The 14,942-nt window shown below is 37.9% G+C and overlaps 1 protein-coding gene across 6 annotated transcripts in view; it reads left to right on the top strand.

Annotated features, from left to right (window-relative positions):
- The window catches only part of PPP3CA (protein phosphatase 3 catalytic subunit alpha), a 360,908-nt gene extending 346,737 nt beyond the window's left edge, over positions 1-14,171 (top strand). For 4 of the 6 annotated variants that reach the window (XM_090031872.1, XM_090031873.1, XM_090031875.1 and 1 more), the window contains 4 exons: positions 3,624-3,708; positions 6,369-6,466; positions 9,219-9,248; positions 12,480-14,171. In XM_090031872.1, the coding sequence (XP_089887998.1) occupies positions 3,624-3,708; positions 6,369-6,466; positions 9,219-9,248; positions 12,480-12,676 (410 nt within the window). In that variant the 3' untranslated portion in view covers positions 12,677-14,171. The remainder of the gene's footprint in view (positions 1-3,623; positions 3,709-6,368; positions 6,467-9,218; positions 9,249-12,479) is intronic. The other 2 variants (XM_090031874.1, XM_090031876.1) reach the window with 1 other exon arrangement.
- The last annotated feature ends 771 nt before the right edge of the window (positions 14,172-14,942 follow it).

Raw genomic sequence — 14,942 nt, 5'->3', positions numbered from 1 at the left:
ATCAAAAACAAGAATGCCCAATTACCTGTGGGGACACATTTCTCACAAGACAACCACTCTGTCCAATCTCTCAGTTCTAACCCTCAAAGGCAATTTGCAAAACACCTTTTGCAGACGAGCCTATGAACTTCACTTCATCAACCTACTGGATACAAAGCATCATGGACTAAATATAGACATTGGATTTATGGCACATTATAACCTGCCTGATATCTGATACCTCAGATAGCCTCTCTTCTGTTTACTAGCTATATCACATCACCAAGATTACATTCCCCTCCCCCCAACCTGTTTCCCACTCATTGACCGCCTTAATTTGCATTTTCACTGATTGGCAGTCTTGCATACTGGTCTCTGGAATCTATTCTAGTCAACCCATTCATGAAGAGCACAGAAAAATTGCAGATGCTTCCTCAGCCTGAAGAAGGGTGTTTGTACCTGAAAGCTTGCAAAGAAGAATTTTTCCAACTATTTTAGTTGTTCTAATAAAAGATACTGGATTTACCCAAAGAGCCTTGTCTGCCTATGCCCTTAGAGCAACACAGTTATAAGCAGTACCCCTGAAACATGGAAGATTTCATCACTTTCAGCCAGATTGCCTTCCACCTTCAGATTCTCAGTAAATTCTTTCCTGTTAATCATAATCAAATTTAAGATGACCACCCTTCTAATAACTTTCTTGACCTTGTGAAATGAAAAGTTTCTACAACACATTCCAATAACTTGTTGTTGGTCTGTGTTCTGCTATATTGCTATCGGGTCCTATTCTTTACATGTTTCTATTAGATGCTCCACAAATGTCTCTTATGATGGCATTGCCTTAATTCTTTCCCCTTTTTATCTTCACTCGGAGACAAGTCTGCCTTTCACTTCCATCTTCCTGATATTAAGAATAGTACCTTTCCCCTTTTTCCTTTCTATACCCAGTCCTACAGTTTATCTCTCCAAGTCTTTGTAATGCCAATCAACTTGCAGTTTGTGCATTAAGACTTCAAGTTTTTTCCTGTTTGTTCCCCATAGTCTTGCCATTTTGTATAGATGTAGTTCAACAGTAGTCCTATTATTTTCCTTTTTGTTTCTTAAAAGTCTATCTCTGTTTCCCATTTCACCCCCAGCCCTTGCACCAGGTCACTACTTTTATTTTACTGACTCGTTTTCGAGAGCCACTCCCACAAACCTAATTTAAGCCCTAATTTTGAACATCAGGTGCTCCAAGGTGAGGGAGGGGCACTTCAATTAGAACAGCTCCTGGAAAGCTGCTCTAATTAAAACACCACAACATCACATGTATTCAGTGCTGCTTGTTTCCATATGTCCATGGGGGTGCTTTAATTAAAGTTCATTTGACAGTTTTTAGTTAAAGCACCCTTGCCACCATTTTGAAATGCAGGACACTGAATATACATGATGGTGAGGCATGCTGGAGCATTCTAATTAGAATAATCCAACAAACTCAATTAATTGAGTCTGCTGCAACAAGTTCTAATTAGAATGTGTTGGAGCACAAACATAGGCACCTTCGGTGTCCTAGAACAGGGGTTCCCAAAGATTTTATGCCATGGCCTGACAAACCACAGTCCAGCAGTCACAGCTGACCGCAGCCAGAATTTCTGGGCTGCAGACAGGTAAGAATATCCCTACCCGCCCAGGTTGGGGGGTGGACCAAACCCTGCGCTGCTGCAGGCCCTGCAAAAGGAGCCACAGCCTCTCTGCCTGGCTCAAGGGGGGCATGGTTTGCTGATCCGTGGCCACTTCCTGTCCAGCAGCCGACTATGCTGTGGGCTGGCACCAGGCCACAGCCCAGGGATTAAGAATTCCCCCTGTCCTAGAATGTTTAGGGTTTTTTTTCCCCCCTCTTCTTTATCAGATAGGCCCCTGGCACTTAAGATGTGATTAACCAGTTAATCATGTCACAAGTAGTAACATGTAACATGGTACATGTTAATACAGTTAATGGTGTGATAAAGCAAGGAACAAGCCACAACATTATTACACAAAATATGTGTAATACCTTTGTGGCTGGTTACCATCAGGCTTTAAATTGCACATATGACCAGGCTAATCATGGCTCCCAGCCTTGGGAGGGCATGGGAACCTTTGACTTGCCTGCACTTCTCAGATGAGCCCTGATCAGCTGATTCTTGTTCCCAGTGTTGGGGGTGCATTGAAGTCCAAGGCTGCACAGTGTCACAGAGACTGGGAGCTCCAATCTGCTGCCCCTCCCAGCTGTGGAGGCACATTGGAGTCAAGGACTCTCTCTGCCACTGAAGCTGGGAATCCCAGTCATCTGGTTTGTCCTCCATGCTTCTGGGGCACAGCTGGAGTCAAGGGCTGTACTGCTCTCTGGAGGCTGGGAGTGCAGATCAGCTGGCCTTCCTCACAGCCTCTGGTGTGCAAAGGAACCCTTGAGACTGTTTCATCTCCAAGGCTGGGAGTAGCAGTTGATTAGGATTCCCAGCTTTGGGGGCTCATCAGAGCCCTCAACTTTGATATGCCGCTGAGGGTGGGAGTGGGGATCATCTGACTGGCTTCCTAAATGCTGGTTTAAGGGATCCCAGGTTTCTCCTGCACCGGCAATATGGCATGATGGAGATCTGATCCCCAGTGCCACAATCGGACCTCCTGCCATGCATGTCTAGCATGCCAGGAAGTGCAGTTGTTGGGATTATGCATCAGAGCCCATACTCAACATTTGCCAGAGACCATAGACTCTAATGGGCCTCTTCCCAACAGCCCTTCTTCATGGAACACTATCCAGTTATTGAGGAAGCCATATCCCTCCTGCTCTTCCCATGGTATCATATAGCCATGCATTCGTTTTGAGGATTTATATGTCATAACTCAGCCTTTTCCCTCAACTGTGAGAATTCAAAAAACACCCGGGCCCTGATTCCTCTTTGTTCCCAGAACTATATAGTCACTGTTTTGGGGCTGTACCTGTTAGCGTCTCTAATATCCATAATTTCTGAATCAAAGCTAGGGTGACTTGCTTATAGTTCTTCAAAAGTAGATGGAAGACCCTTTTTTTTTTTTCCCCTTGGGGAATGATACCACTGATTGAAATACTTGCTAAAATCCATTAAATAGCATGGTTTGCAGTGCCAGCTATGTCTAATGAAATGGAACCAAAATTAGGTAGCATTTTGTATCTTCACTTAAAATGGCAAGATTAAGAAATAAATTCTATCTGCACCATTACTGTAAAATGTTTCTAGTTAAAAACTTTAAAATATTTCAGGTTATGGACAGTGTTCTTAACTGGATACCTTTTGTAGCATGTTGAATAACTAGTTTTTAAGAACCTTGTCTTTATGATCACATGACAAACTGTTGAAGCACAATATTAACATAAATTGATGAAACCAAGTTGCTTTAGTGTGCATCAGGGAAATAATCACACCTTGAAAGGATACTATAATGTGATGTTCAAGTACGATGGAATAGTCTTCAACTGTAAGTTGCTAAAATCAACAAAAGTGGCTGTTTAGTTTGTCAAATCACATGCAGATAGTTGCTCTCAGTATACTATTACGTGAGCCTTCTAACATGTTTGTAATCAGAAAACAAAGTAATGATATTGTGTTTATAAGTCACTATAACTTCTATTTTGTGTTTTTACATAGGAGCAACTGCTGCAGCACGAAAGGAAGTCATAAGGAATAAGATCAGAGCAATAGGAAAAATGGCCAGAGTTTTCTCTGTGCTAAGGTAGGACTACCTGTTTTGGTAATGAACCAGTTTTTTCATGGTCATTTAGAGCACTCTCTTATTTAAACTATAAACATTTTCTGATGTTTTAATATGCCACTTAAACACAATATATTGGAACCTTTTAAAAATGGTTTTATCTGACAAACATTGCTGCTATACAGCTTCTCTGTGAGAACTCAATTGCCATTGTTTTGAAATGTTATGACTTTCCAAAGCATAACTGTTAAGCATTTTTAAAGTGTTTTAAAACGGAAATTCCTAACATCTTTTGTTTTTAAGTACCTTTCTCTCCATGTGTAGACTTCACAGTTAGCCACTCTGCCACAAGACTTAAATGCAGAAAAAGTATGTTAAGTATAACATGTCTCATTAAAAAGAAAACCTGCTGTCACAGTTTGTCACCCTTTACTGTTGCTGCAACTTTGAATATGATTAAAGATGAAAGCATTGGGTTCATTTAACTAAAACTCCAGGAAATGAGCACAAACAGTAGCAACTTGTTACCCTTCATCTGCACTCCTCCACTAACACACGAGCGAGAGTAACTAATTACTACCTATTGTTTAGAACTTTCCATCTGATGTTTCTAAGTAGAATAGAAAACACATTGTACTGTGCTATTCTTAAGTCTGAATATAGAAAATATACTTCTTCTCAGCAAAAGGATTTTTTTTGTATTCCATACCATAACTTCCAAAACTAGATTCTTTATCAGCCAGATTGTGTTGCTGAGTATCTCTTTAAACATGTGGCAGATGCAAAAAAAAGTCTAAACTAAAACCAGTATAGGAAATTAATTTTGGATGCTCAGCTCATTTATTTCATATTTAATATTATACCAATGCAATAATTCTCAACCAGACTGCTGCAGCATCCTGAGGTGCAATGATATTCTTTTAAGGTTGTTATGGGGAGCAATATTAGTGCTGTTAGGTGTGCATACTCCTACACATTATTCACAAGATAAACATGGAGATTTCAAATAGAAATTTGTAGTGTCAGAACCATTCTGACTTGCTGTGGTCTTTTGGAGTTTTTTTGCAATAGGGGAATTTCTTTTTTTCCATTGTCAAAAAATCAAGTGAAATTAGTTTTTTAAATGAGGTGTGCTGCTAAATTTACTACATTTAGAAAAGTTTATGGAGGTTTCCTTTGCATCTAACCATGAGAACCATTTTGTACAGTACTAGTGATTTATATTGCATGGCAAACATTTTCAGAAGCAGCTTGTGGCCTTCAGCAGGGAATGAGGGATATGGCTCACTTTTGTGTGCCCAATATGAAATGCCATAAAGAAATCTGATTTTTCACTGTTTCATCACTTTCAGAAAATTGCACTGTTCTCAGGGTATTTCAAGTAAGACAAAATTTGTAGCTCCCTGATTGCAAAGATGGCAAAAGAGTGAAAAGGAGAATAGAAACAGGAAGATTCATTATTGCTGCCCTCTGTAGTAGAGACAGATGCATTTCAGCATCTTTGCATGGCCTAAGCACACTTAGAATTGTATAGGAGGAGAGAAGATTTTGGGTTCTGAATCTACAAGTCATTGAGGATGAGGAAGTCAATGGAAAGCGAGGGCACTCAGCACCTGTTCAGGAACTGTTCAGATCTTTACAAAACTGGACCTTTGGTGTATCCATCACCTCTGCGATGCTCCATACCATCAGCTGCTACTTTGCATGGGCCAGACTGAGAGATGAGGCAGTTGAAGAACTTTAGGGATGACAACTTCTTGTGTTCTCTGTCTAGTGTGATGCAGAGCAGCAGAGTGGGGGTGCCCTCAGAGCAGCCTCACTGCCTCATTTCTGGGTTTGGCATCAATAGAGTAGGAGCAGGTAAATGGAGTATGTTTTTCAGCAGAGCATCAGGAAAGCTGTGATGACATACCCTTAACATCCCTGTAGAGCAAGCACAATGTTGACACACTTAAAATCTTGTTAGGTAAATCAACATGTACCAAATCATATTTATAGTCATAGCAATTAACAACATCACATGGGCCTATATGACTATAAGTATGTCCTGTATGTAGGTCTATATATTTATATGATTGTATGTAGATCCCATATAGTGTAATAGTGAAGTTGGTTCTGGGCAAAAGAGGTCCCAGGCAAGACACAAGGGGTATTTATACATGTGCTTCAGGAATGAGAGGGGCACTCTGAGAGCTGATCTAATTAAAGCACCCAGAGCATCACATATATCAGTGTCCCTGCACTGAAAAATTGTGGCAGAGGTGCTTTAACTATAGCTCATTGAACAAGCTTTAGTTAAAGCGCCTCCATCACCATTATTCAGTGCAGGGACCCTGATATACAATGCTGGAGTCTCTTGGAGCACAGTAATTGCCATGCTCCAGCATATTTGATTAATTACAGCATGTTGGAGCAGCCTTGCTGCATATGTAAAGGTGCCCATGGACCACTCAAGTCCTCAAACAGGACTTAAATCAAACTCTAGCAGAGCTTTGTGCAAGTTACCTACACAGGAATAAATTTCACTGTTTTTGACTGGAGGGTTTGAAGATAGCCATATGCATTAAATGACTGTCTGAGAATGTAACATGGTAAAAGCATTTTTCTTGGTCCAAGCCACTACTGTTCCAAACCTAGCAAAAAAACAATGTTTTTTTCCCTGCCCCCTCTCTCCTTTACAGAGAAGAGAGTGAGAGTGTGCTGACACTGAAAGGTTTGACTCCAACGGGAATGCTGCCCAGTGGTGTGCTCTCTGGAGGAAAGCAAACTCTGCAAAGCGGTAAGCACGTTTGTCTCTGTGAGCCATTATATGCGTAAGACATTTGAGTAACTGCAGAATCCAAGGAAAATAATCTCAGTCTTCTCAGAAAAAAAATGTTAAATGTTAGAATAAGGCATTTGACGGTATGTGAACATTTGTGGGGAGTTCATATAAGATGGCTTTTTGAGGCTTATACCCCACTGATTTTCAAAGAGGGGAAAAAAACACAAAAATAAACCAGACAAAAGTGATAGCCAAAATGTACATATGAAGTATATCCATATGCTTTCTACGCAATTCATAATTTCTTCTTGCCTGTTTAAAGTACTTTTGATGCACAGAATTGGAGATTCAGCTTTGATAATGACACTTAAACCATATTTTTATCTGATTTCTTCTCTCTCATTGAAAATCACTCAAAAAATAGTTTTAGAATTAGAATTTATCTCCTGGCTGTACTGAATGATGATACATGAGGTATATAAAATAGAGCAGTTGCACAATCCACTTTAATCTGAAGCGAGGGAGCAATCTATTAACATCATGCTTGCTAGGTATGAAAAAGTGTATTTTTTTTAATGATTTTTATCTCAGTTTTGTACTGAGACATGTTTTGTCACAGGAATGCACTAAACCTGTAGTAGCAGTACACTTGATGCCTTATTCCATCTGGAATTAGCAACTGCAAAATAATGTTTAATTTACTGATGTATGCTCTCTTTTTTCCTGTATTTACTATTGTACAATATATGCCATGCACCCAAGAATGTTTTACTTTTTTTATATTGTAGTTCTGCTGTCTGCATATGTCAAAAATGGAAATGTACTTTATATATTTTACGCAGTCTCAGCCTAACTTTCCTGTTTCCCTCCTGGAGTATTCTTTTGCTGTATTTTTCCCTTTACTGTCTCTTTTCTCTTATCTAGAAGATTCAGGTACTTTGTGGTAATTTTTTTTGGTGCCTTGTGTGTTACACAGATAGTAACGTTCTGCTTTGAAAATGCTGCAATATGATTTACCAGAATGTCTCTCTCAGTGTTACAGTGGGATTGTGTCTTTATCCAGGCTCTTCTCAGTATCGTTCTGTTAGATTTGTCAGACAATTTGGACCAAGGAAAATGCTGATGTTACCCTGACAAAATATTAGGAAACAAACTAACTTTTAGTATATTACCAAAAAGTTGTTAAAATGGCTAAAATGAAAATCCCCTCATACTGCAGTATTCTGGCTTAGTAAAACATTACTATACACAAACTATTACATTAATTAACACGTAGTACACCATCCACCAAATATTCTGAAATCTACATAGTTTCTGTTCAGCATATTTTCATAATACTTTGTTTTAACAGAAAATATGACCAGTATGTTCTGTGGAAATACACATTTTAGTCATCGTCATTTATGCCTAATGTGTCAGTGCTGGTTTGGATCCAGTTATTCATCTTAATTTCTTCTCACAGTGACTATGTTTCTTTTTTTATTTTGTTTCTGTTTTGTTTCCATTTTTTTAGCTATGTCATCTTACTTTGTTGTGTGAGGGGTGTAGACTCACCTTGGTGCATGTGGATTACCTCTGGTAACTTTTACATGCAGCAAGATGACAATATGCATCTTAGCATTGATCTCAATCCATATTTAATATCAAAGCTACAAAAGCTTGTTTGGGGGGAAAAAACCCTTCTGATTTGGGGGAGAAAGGATTGCATTTTGATCTGTTTTCTGAATAAGCAGATTTTTTTTTATAAATGTCTTGGCTGCTCCATTGGTAAGTTAGATTGCATTTTCTGACCGCTTCAGCTTCTAAATCTGGCTGTAAGAACAAATGCAAACCGAAATTGAAGGATACGATTCGAATTGCAAACTACCAGGAAATTTAAAAATTGGTTATTTTTAATAGTGACTTAAAAAAAACCCCACAAAACAATTATGGCCTGCAGTGTACACATAGCACTGCAACAGCTTTCTAATGATTACATTTTTCTCTCTTACCCAGCTGTTGTGTTTTCACTACCTGCAGCTTTTAATCTCACTATTACCTCTACTTTTATTAAATATCAGCTGATTTAACAGACTAAAATTACTTTGATCAGAGACATGGTATTATAATGAGGGAAGTGTGCAGATAAAGGTACATTGAAACCCAAGCTGGTTTGTGAGTAGAAGAAAATTTACTTGCATTAACCCCCTGTTCAGTTGGGGCTGGGGGGTGGATTCCAGGAGAGAGAGCAAATTACAAGCTGTAAATTTTATACTTTCCTCTTAAGTGGCATTCCAGTCCTGTGTAGTACTAGTAGCATCTAGTGCTCTCTAAATGAAGATCTGAAATAGTATGAATTTCTTCTTCAGGCTTTATGCCACTTTTCCCCCTTCCCTTTCTGGATACGCACAAATCAGGCTGCCACAGTCCTAAATGCCACAGTCATTTTACAGTACACTTCGCAGGTGAGATGCACAATATGGAAAATATTTTTCTTTTGTCAATTTTTTTGAGCTGAAAGAAAAAAAATGTTTCTTTCTTTTTTTAAAAGAAGTTTAATTTGCAAATCCTTCAGCTTCCAAAAAATATTTCTGTAGCTCAATCAAGCCTGCAAATTATACTTATTCTGTTCTTTGTGTAGCATTTCTGTGTTGTCTTTTGTGCCAAAATCCAGCACTTACAGTAACATTAGTGTATTAGCTCCTTTGCTATTCACTGACTTGTTCTTAGAGTTAAAATCCTCTGCTCATTTTTCTCATTCGTTTTGCTACCCCTTTCTTCTCTTCAGCTACTGTTGAGGCTATTGAGGCTGATGAAGGTAAATTAGCCAGTCCCCTTTCTGTTGTTCCTACAACAGATAAGGGCTCTGCTGGGTGTATTCATTTTGCTGTAGCTTGTACAGAGTGTGTGGGTGTTGGGCTAACAATTGTGGCTCGGTATTAACCAAAGTGTACTTGCTTTAAAGGGGAAAGTGCTTTTTGTTGTTTTTTTTCTTTTTTTAAAGTTATGATGCTGTTCTAATTTGTGTACATTAAACTCAAGTACTAAGTAATGTCATGAGCCGATGAGGAGACTTGTATTTCAGCTAAAAGGGGACACGACACGGCAGCTGTTAATAAATTGCTCTTTGACACATAGTGCATGAGCAGTATTTGAAAGGCTGAATCATTTCTCTGGCCTCAAATCGTTTTCGGCTATCTTTGATAAAGGAGACCAACACGCAGCTTTACAAACATGGTGGTGGGGGTTTATTCCTGGGTTTGGGGGCGGTTTGGAGGTGGGTTTTGACTGGGGTGGGGGGAGCACTATAAAAAACAGCTTTTGAGTGAATCTTTTTGGTACAGTTCAATATGTTTATGTCTCTTTAAAAAGTAAAATACCATGAGACATTTGTCTGCCAAGATGTCAGTTTCTTCTAACAGTGTCAGTTAAAATACTGGGTATTTACATTAGTGCAACCGTTAACACCAGCACCATCATAGCTACAGATTTAAAATGACTGGCTGCCTGAGAAGGTTTCTGAATGTTTACTCTTGCAAACTTTGTTGCTTTCTTAATGATCTTTTAAATTTAAATCCACGTGTGATATCTTTAACAATAAAGTTAAGATCGATTTACAACTGAAATAAGTATGTGCGGTTTGCAATCGGCAATGCAAAGTTTTGGAAGAAGAATTTCAAAGTTCCCCTTTAAAACAAAATTCTTCAGTTGTATTTTGTTCTTGCCCCCTTAAAAAATGTGTCTTTATTTTAAAAAAAAAAATTAAAATCTCATGATCATGGTTCCTTGATGCGGTAAAAGTGCCTTTTGAGCACCTGAATTTGTTTTTGATCTTTATAAAGCAGCAAACAAAATTATACAACAAATAAGTAAGAGAAAATACAACTGCTTTCTAAATAGCAGCGATTGAGCTGCTATTTATGTTGGAATTATCTATTCCTATTGGCAAACTCTAATCTGCAGTGTGCATTCTCGTTGACAGTTTGGCTGTTTTCTGTGATTTCTGTGACTATGTGTCGTGTTTAGTATCCTCTCAATGTAAACTGCTAATACTCGTTGTCTGACCAGCAACTACAGCAGAGCACATTCTTCAGCACTAAGGTTTATAACATGTCTGCTTGAAATAAAATTGATAGAAAGTGAGCCCCATTCCAGGAATATTCATTCTTCAAGTTAATTTTTGATTTGCCATTATCACTAGTTAGCCACTCCAAACATAGCTATTTATTTACTGGTTGAAATACAGCAATCCAATGCTGGATGAAAGGTTACATCTTTCTATAATTTAAGTAAAAAATATCATCAGCAAGGCTGCATCAATCAAGTGCTCACAACCACTCATGGGAGAAACATCTCTCAGGATCAAGTCCCAGAATGGGACCAAGTTAAACAAAGCTATCCATTAAACACTCGCTCTCAGGGTTTGGCATGGGTGCTCACTAAGCATTTATATTTTTGTGAGAGATTAAAGAAAAATTCCAAATATTTGATGTAGGCCTTTATTTTCACTACCAGCCCCCCGTCCCCTTTGATTGACTAATCACCATGGTTTTTTTCCTCACTAAAACGATACATGTTAAAAAATCATGCACCTCAAATTTTACCTGAAGTATGAAATGCTCATAAAATTGCTAACAAAATTAATCATAAGGAACAAAGGGAGTCTACACACTTGCACAGGAATGGTTGGCAAAATTTCAGCATGAAAATGCTTTCCCTGCTCCTTGCAAAATTCAGGGAGTGGTATATTGGTACCAGGCCTGTTCAGGGGGGTTTCAGAAGCAGTAAGAGAACCGTGTGTCACTGTAGTGATGGGCCAGCTTGTGAAATGGAAAAGAATACTTCTGTATAGCAAGATGTGAGTCTGCTGTGTCCCAATTTGGTGGAAAATCCCTAGATGAGGGGGGAAAATCTGGAAAGCAATCTCTCTGATTTCCTAATCTCTCTATCCCAAAGGAAGTTTTCAGGTTCCTGGTACTAACACACCATCTCTGCTGTGTGGCATGTTATGAGAAAGGCATTACCAAAATGCAACCAACGTTCTGGAGATTCATTAGATTAATTTGGTTTTGATTAGAAGAGAGAAAAACACACAAGAGGCCACTGTAAATTATATTAAAAGCTGTCAACAGCTCTTTGCCTATAGTGCCTTTTTCTCTTCTGTTTAAATAGAGATATCTTCAAAAAGAAGTCCTATAATGAAACAGTTATATTGGATTCTACAGAGACTTTTGCTTAGTCTGCGGATACCTGCTGAGATCAATGTGGAATTGTTAGTGTCATTGCTGAAGGACAGATTCATTGACTTTTTAAATTTAGTTACTGGGTCCTATGTTGATATATTTTCAAAGTTAAGAGGGGCAAAAGCACCAAAAGAATGATATTCTTAGTCCATGTCACATTGAATTACTGCAGTTTAACCAAATTACTTTCTAGAGCCCAAGGGATGTCAGGGAAGGTTACTGTTCTTGAGCAACACGTGAGCAGTTCAGCTGAGATAAAAAGTCTGCAAAGCCTTCTGAAAAGAATGCTAGAGCTGCCCCTGTTCAATAGCTGTAATGTGTGTTCTGCAAACTGATCACACAGCATTGTTCACTGTTTCTCATTGGCCCAATCTTTAAATCTTCATTCTGTTCTTACTGAGAAAAAGTCCTTGGAAGTCTGTGGGAGTTTTGCCCAAGTAAGGAAATTAAGGCTGAGGACAGTGTTTGTAAGGCTTCAATTTATTATTTTTTTTAAATATAGGTAGACAGTGCTTTTGGGCATTGTTCCTGATTCCAGTTATAGCCTTATAATATTTTAAGCTGAACCCAGGTGGACAACAAAATATTAGAAGTTAATCTTGACGAAAATACTTTTGGATTGCAAGAGAGACATTAGTTGTTAACTCATTAGCTCTCCAAATATGGTACAAAGTCTATTGTGTTGTCAGATTTTGTCATTTTGTTCTTCACAATGAAGGAATTTCTAACTCATTGACTGTTGATATAGTGGTGAAATGTCAACAGGTTTACTTTGCTAATTTTCTTTTTAATAATCCTTTATTTAGCTATCAAAGGATTTTCACCGCAGCATAAGATCACTAGCTTCGAAGAAGCGAAAGGCTTAGATCGAATTAATGAGAGGATGCCTCCTCGCAGAGATGCCATGCCATCTGATGCCAACCTTAACTCCATCAACAAGGCAATCTCCACAGAGACTAATGGCACTGACAGCAATGGCAGTAATAGCAGCAATATTCAGTGACCATTTCCTGTTTTGTTGAGCTGCAGGGCATGATGGGATTACTGCACATCAGCAGTTGGATGTTCTTGCCTCTGATAATAGCTTACTTGCTCTGGGGGCCAGGTGTTGGATTCAGTTTACAATATCATCTATGAAGAGATAGTAAACTTTATTTTGGTGGGTGGGGTGGGGGTGGGGGCGAAACACCTCCTTTGGATATGCCTTTAAAATGCTTGTAGAAAAATGAAAGCTAATGCTGGTATATATTGCAAAGTTAGGGGAATGAACATGTTTTCCTACTGCATTGGGAACTTCTAGATATGTTACTGAAAGGCCTTTTATTATGTTACTGGACATGAAAACTTTGTTTAATTTCTTACTAACTATTGTACGTTTACAGTTGCAGCACTAAACATGGATGACATCAAAACATTTTTAACAAAATGATGTACAAACTAAATAAGGACTATTTATTGATAATGTTTTGCTACTCTTGTCAGACAATGGCTATAAAATAAATTAGGCAGTCTTTAAAATATATATATAAAAAAAAGAATGTTGCAAATTTGTTAAAAATGCCAAAAAAAAAAAAGAGGACAGTTTAATTTTGTACAGATTATGCTTACCTCAGGTTTCTTTAGTGTGCTTCAATGCCCTTCTTTAACTATAACACTTACCTTACTAATTTGGCAGCAAATATCTTTTTCTTTAAGTTTAAAATAACTGGAATAATGATAACATTTATCTTTTTTTGCTGTTTATATTTAGGGTTTTTTTGGGTAAATCAAGTCTTGGTTGTGGCTTGCTGAATTTAAATATTTATGAGTGGTGCATTTTTAAGTATAGTGAACAAGACACCATATTAAGTGCAGTGAAAAGCATCTATATTCTGTAAAAATCTGCCTATGCATGTTTTTTAAGAAAAAATGGCTGTATAGGCCTGTATGGGACTGTAATGCGCTTAGTGGTCTGACTTATACTGGAAATGTATGTATACTGGCGTACTTTATATTCTCTAAAAAATGCTTAATGCCTTTGAAATTTTGTAATCGAAAAAAGCTTTGAAAAATCTAAAGGGGAGAGTATTCTTAACAAAAGTTTTTAACATAAGCTTGTCAGTGCACATATAGATGGTTAGCATGTTTAGCAAACCTTGTGAAATTTAAATAAGTTTATAGTTACATGTGAAATTCTAAATGCATGATAACTGTTAATGTCATAATGGTTTAGTCATTTTGTTATGTTCTGTCATGTGCCACAAAATGTGTAATTTTTTCACTTTTTTCCCTTTGTATATCAGTTACGGGTTACAACTGGTTCATTCTAAAAAAAGAAAAAGAAACAAAACAGTCCATTGATATTTTTTAACAATTGTATAAGTGCCCAAGTAATTCACTACAGCCTACAGCCTTGCCTTTGTAATTTGACTTCGAAATGTTGGCAATCAAAGCATGCACTTGTAACAATGAAAAAAAGCATTTTATATTACTACTCAATAAAATGTGCATGAACTTAAGGGGCTCTTTCCTGTCTTGCCGACTGTTCAACTGTGCAAGCACATATGCGCCCACACATATGCTCATGGCTGCCTTATACCTGCAGGAGGGAAGAACCCCATTTAAAAGAAAAAGGCACAGGTATGTTTTATGAGAAGGTTGGTCTTGTACTAAAGAAATGTATTTTGTCATCAAGTGGTTTTAGGTCGTTTGACTTTTGAATTGTGCTGAAAAGCTAAAGACTGCCCTTCTTTCTTGTTTCCTCCTGCCCCCATGTTCTAAACAGAGCTGCTTTTTTTCTTCTGAAGTGGATATTTTTATGTTGCATCTGCCTTGACAAATAATATGAAAACCCTTATCTTGTGCACTCTTACTCCTCTTCCTAGTATCCTATATTAATGGTATGCTTTTCTTTTTCAAACTAACATTATTGCAGGCTTATCATGCAGCAGTGTACATTGTAGTTGAGCACTGTATCCAAGCTGGATGTTCTGATTATACTCTGTTGCCACAGGTCCTCAAAGTCTATTGTTGTTAAACCAAGGCAAAAGATTTGCTTTTTTTCCTATCTTTTTTTTAAAGATTCTTTCTGCATAGAAAATTATGTCTACAGAAAGTATGTGCAATTAATTGTCAAATACAAAAGGAAGGTACTCTTCTGATTGCAAAGAAAATATCCAGTGCAAATCCTGAGTCCCTTGTTCCATTCCTGCGCCCCCTCTTTCCACAATGTCTTTTGTTCCATCTTGTAAATCATGAAGATATGATTGCAAAATGTGAAGAACATCCCA

The sequence above is a fragment of the Crocodylus siamensis genome, chromosome 2, assembly GCF_052110815.1.
Source record: "Crocodylus siamensis isolate JL-2025a chromosome 2, ASM5211081v1, whole genome shotgun sequence".
Classification (NCBI taxonomy): Eukaryota; Metazoa; Chordata; order Crocodylia; family Crocodylidae; genus Crocodylus; species Crocodylus siamensis.
The sequence above is the reverse complement of the archived record's forward strand: the minus strand, read 5'-3'. Positions and strand labels throughout refer to the sequence as shown.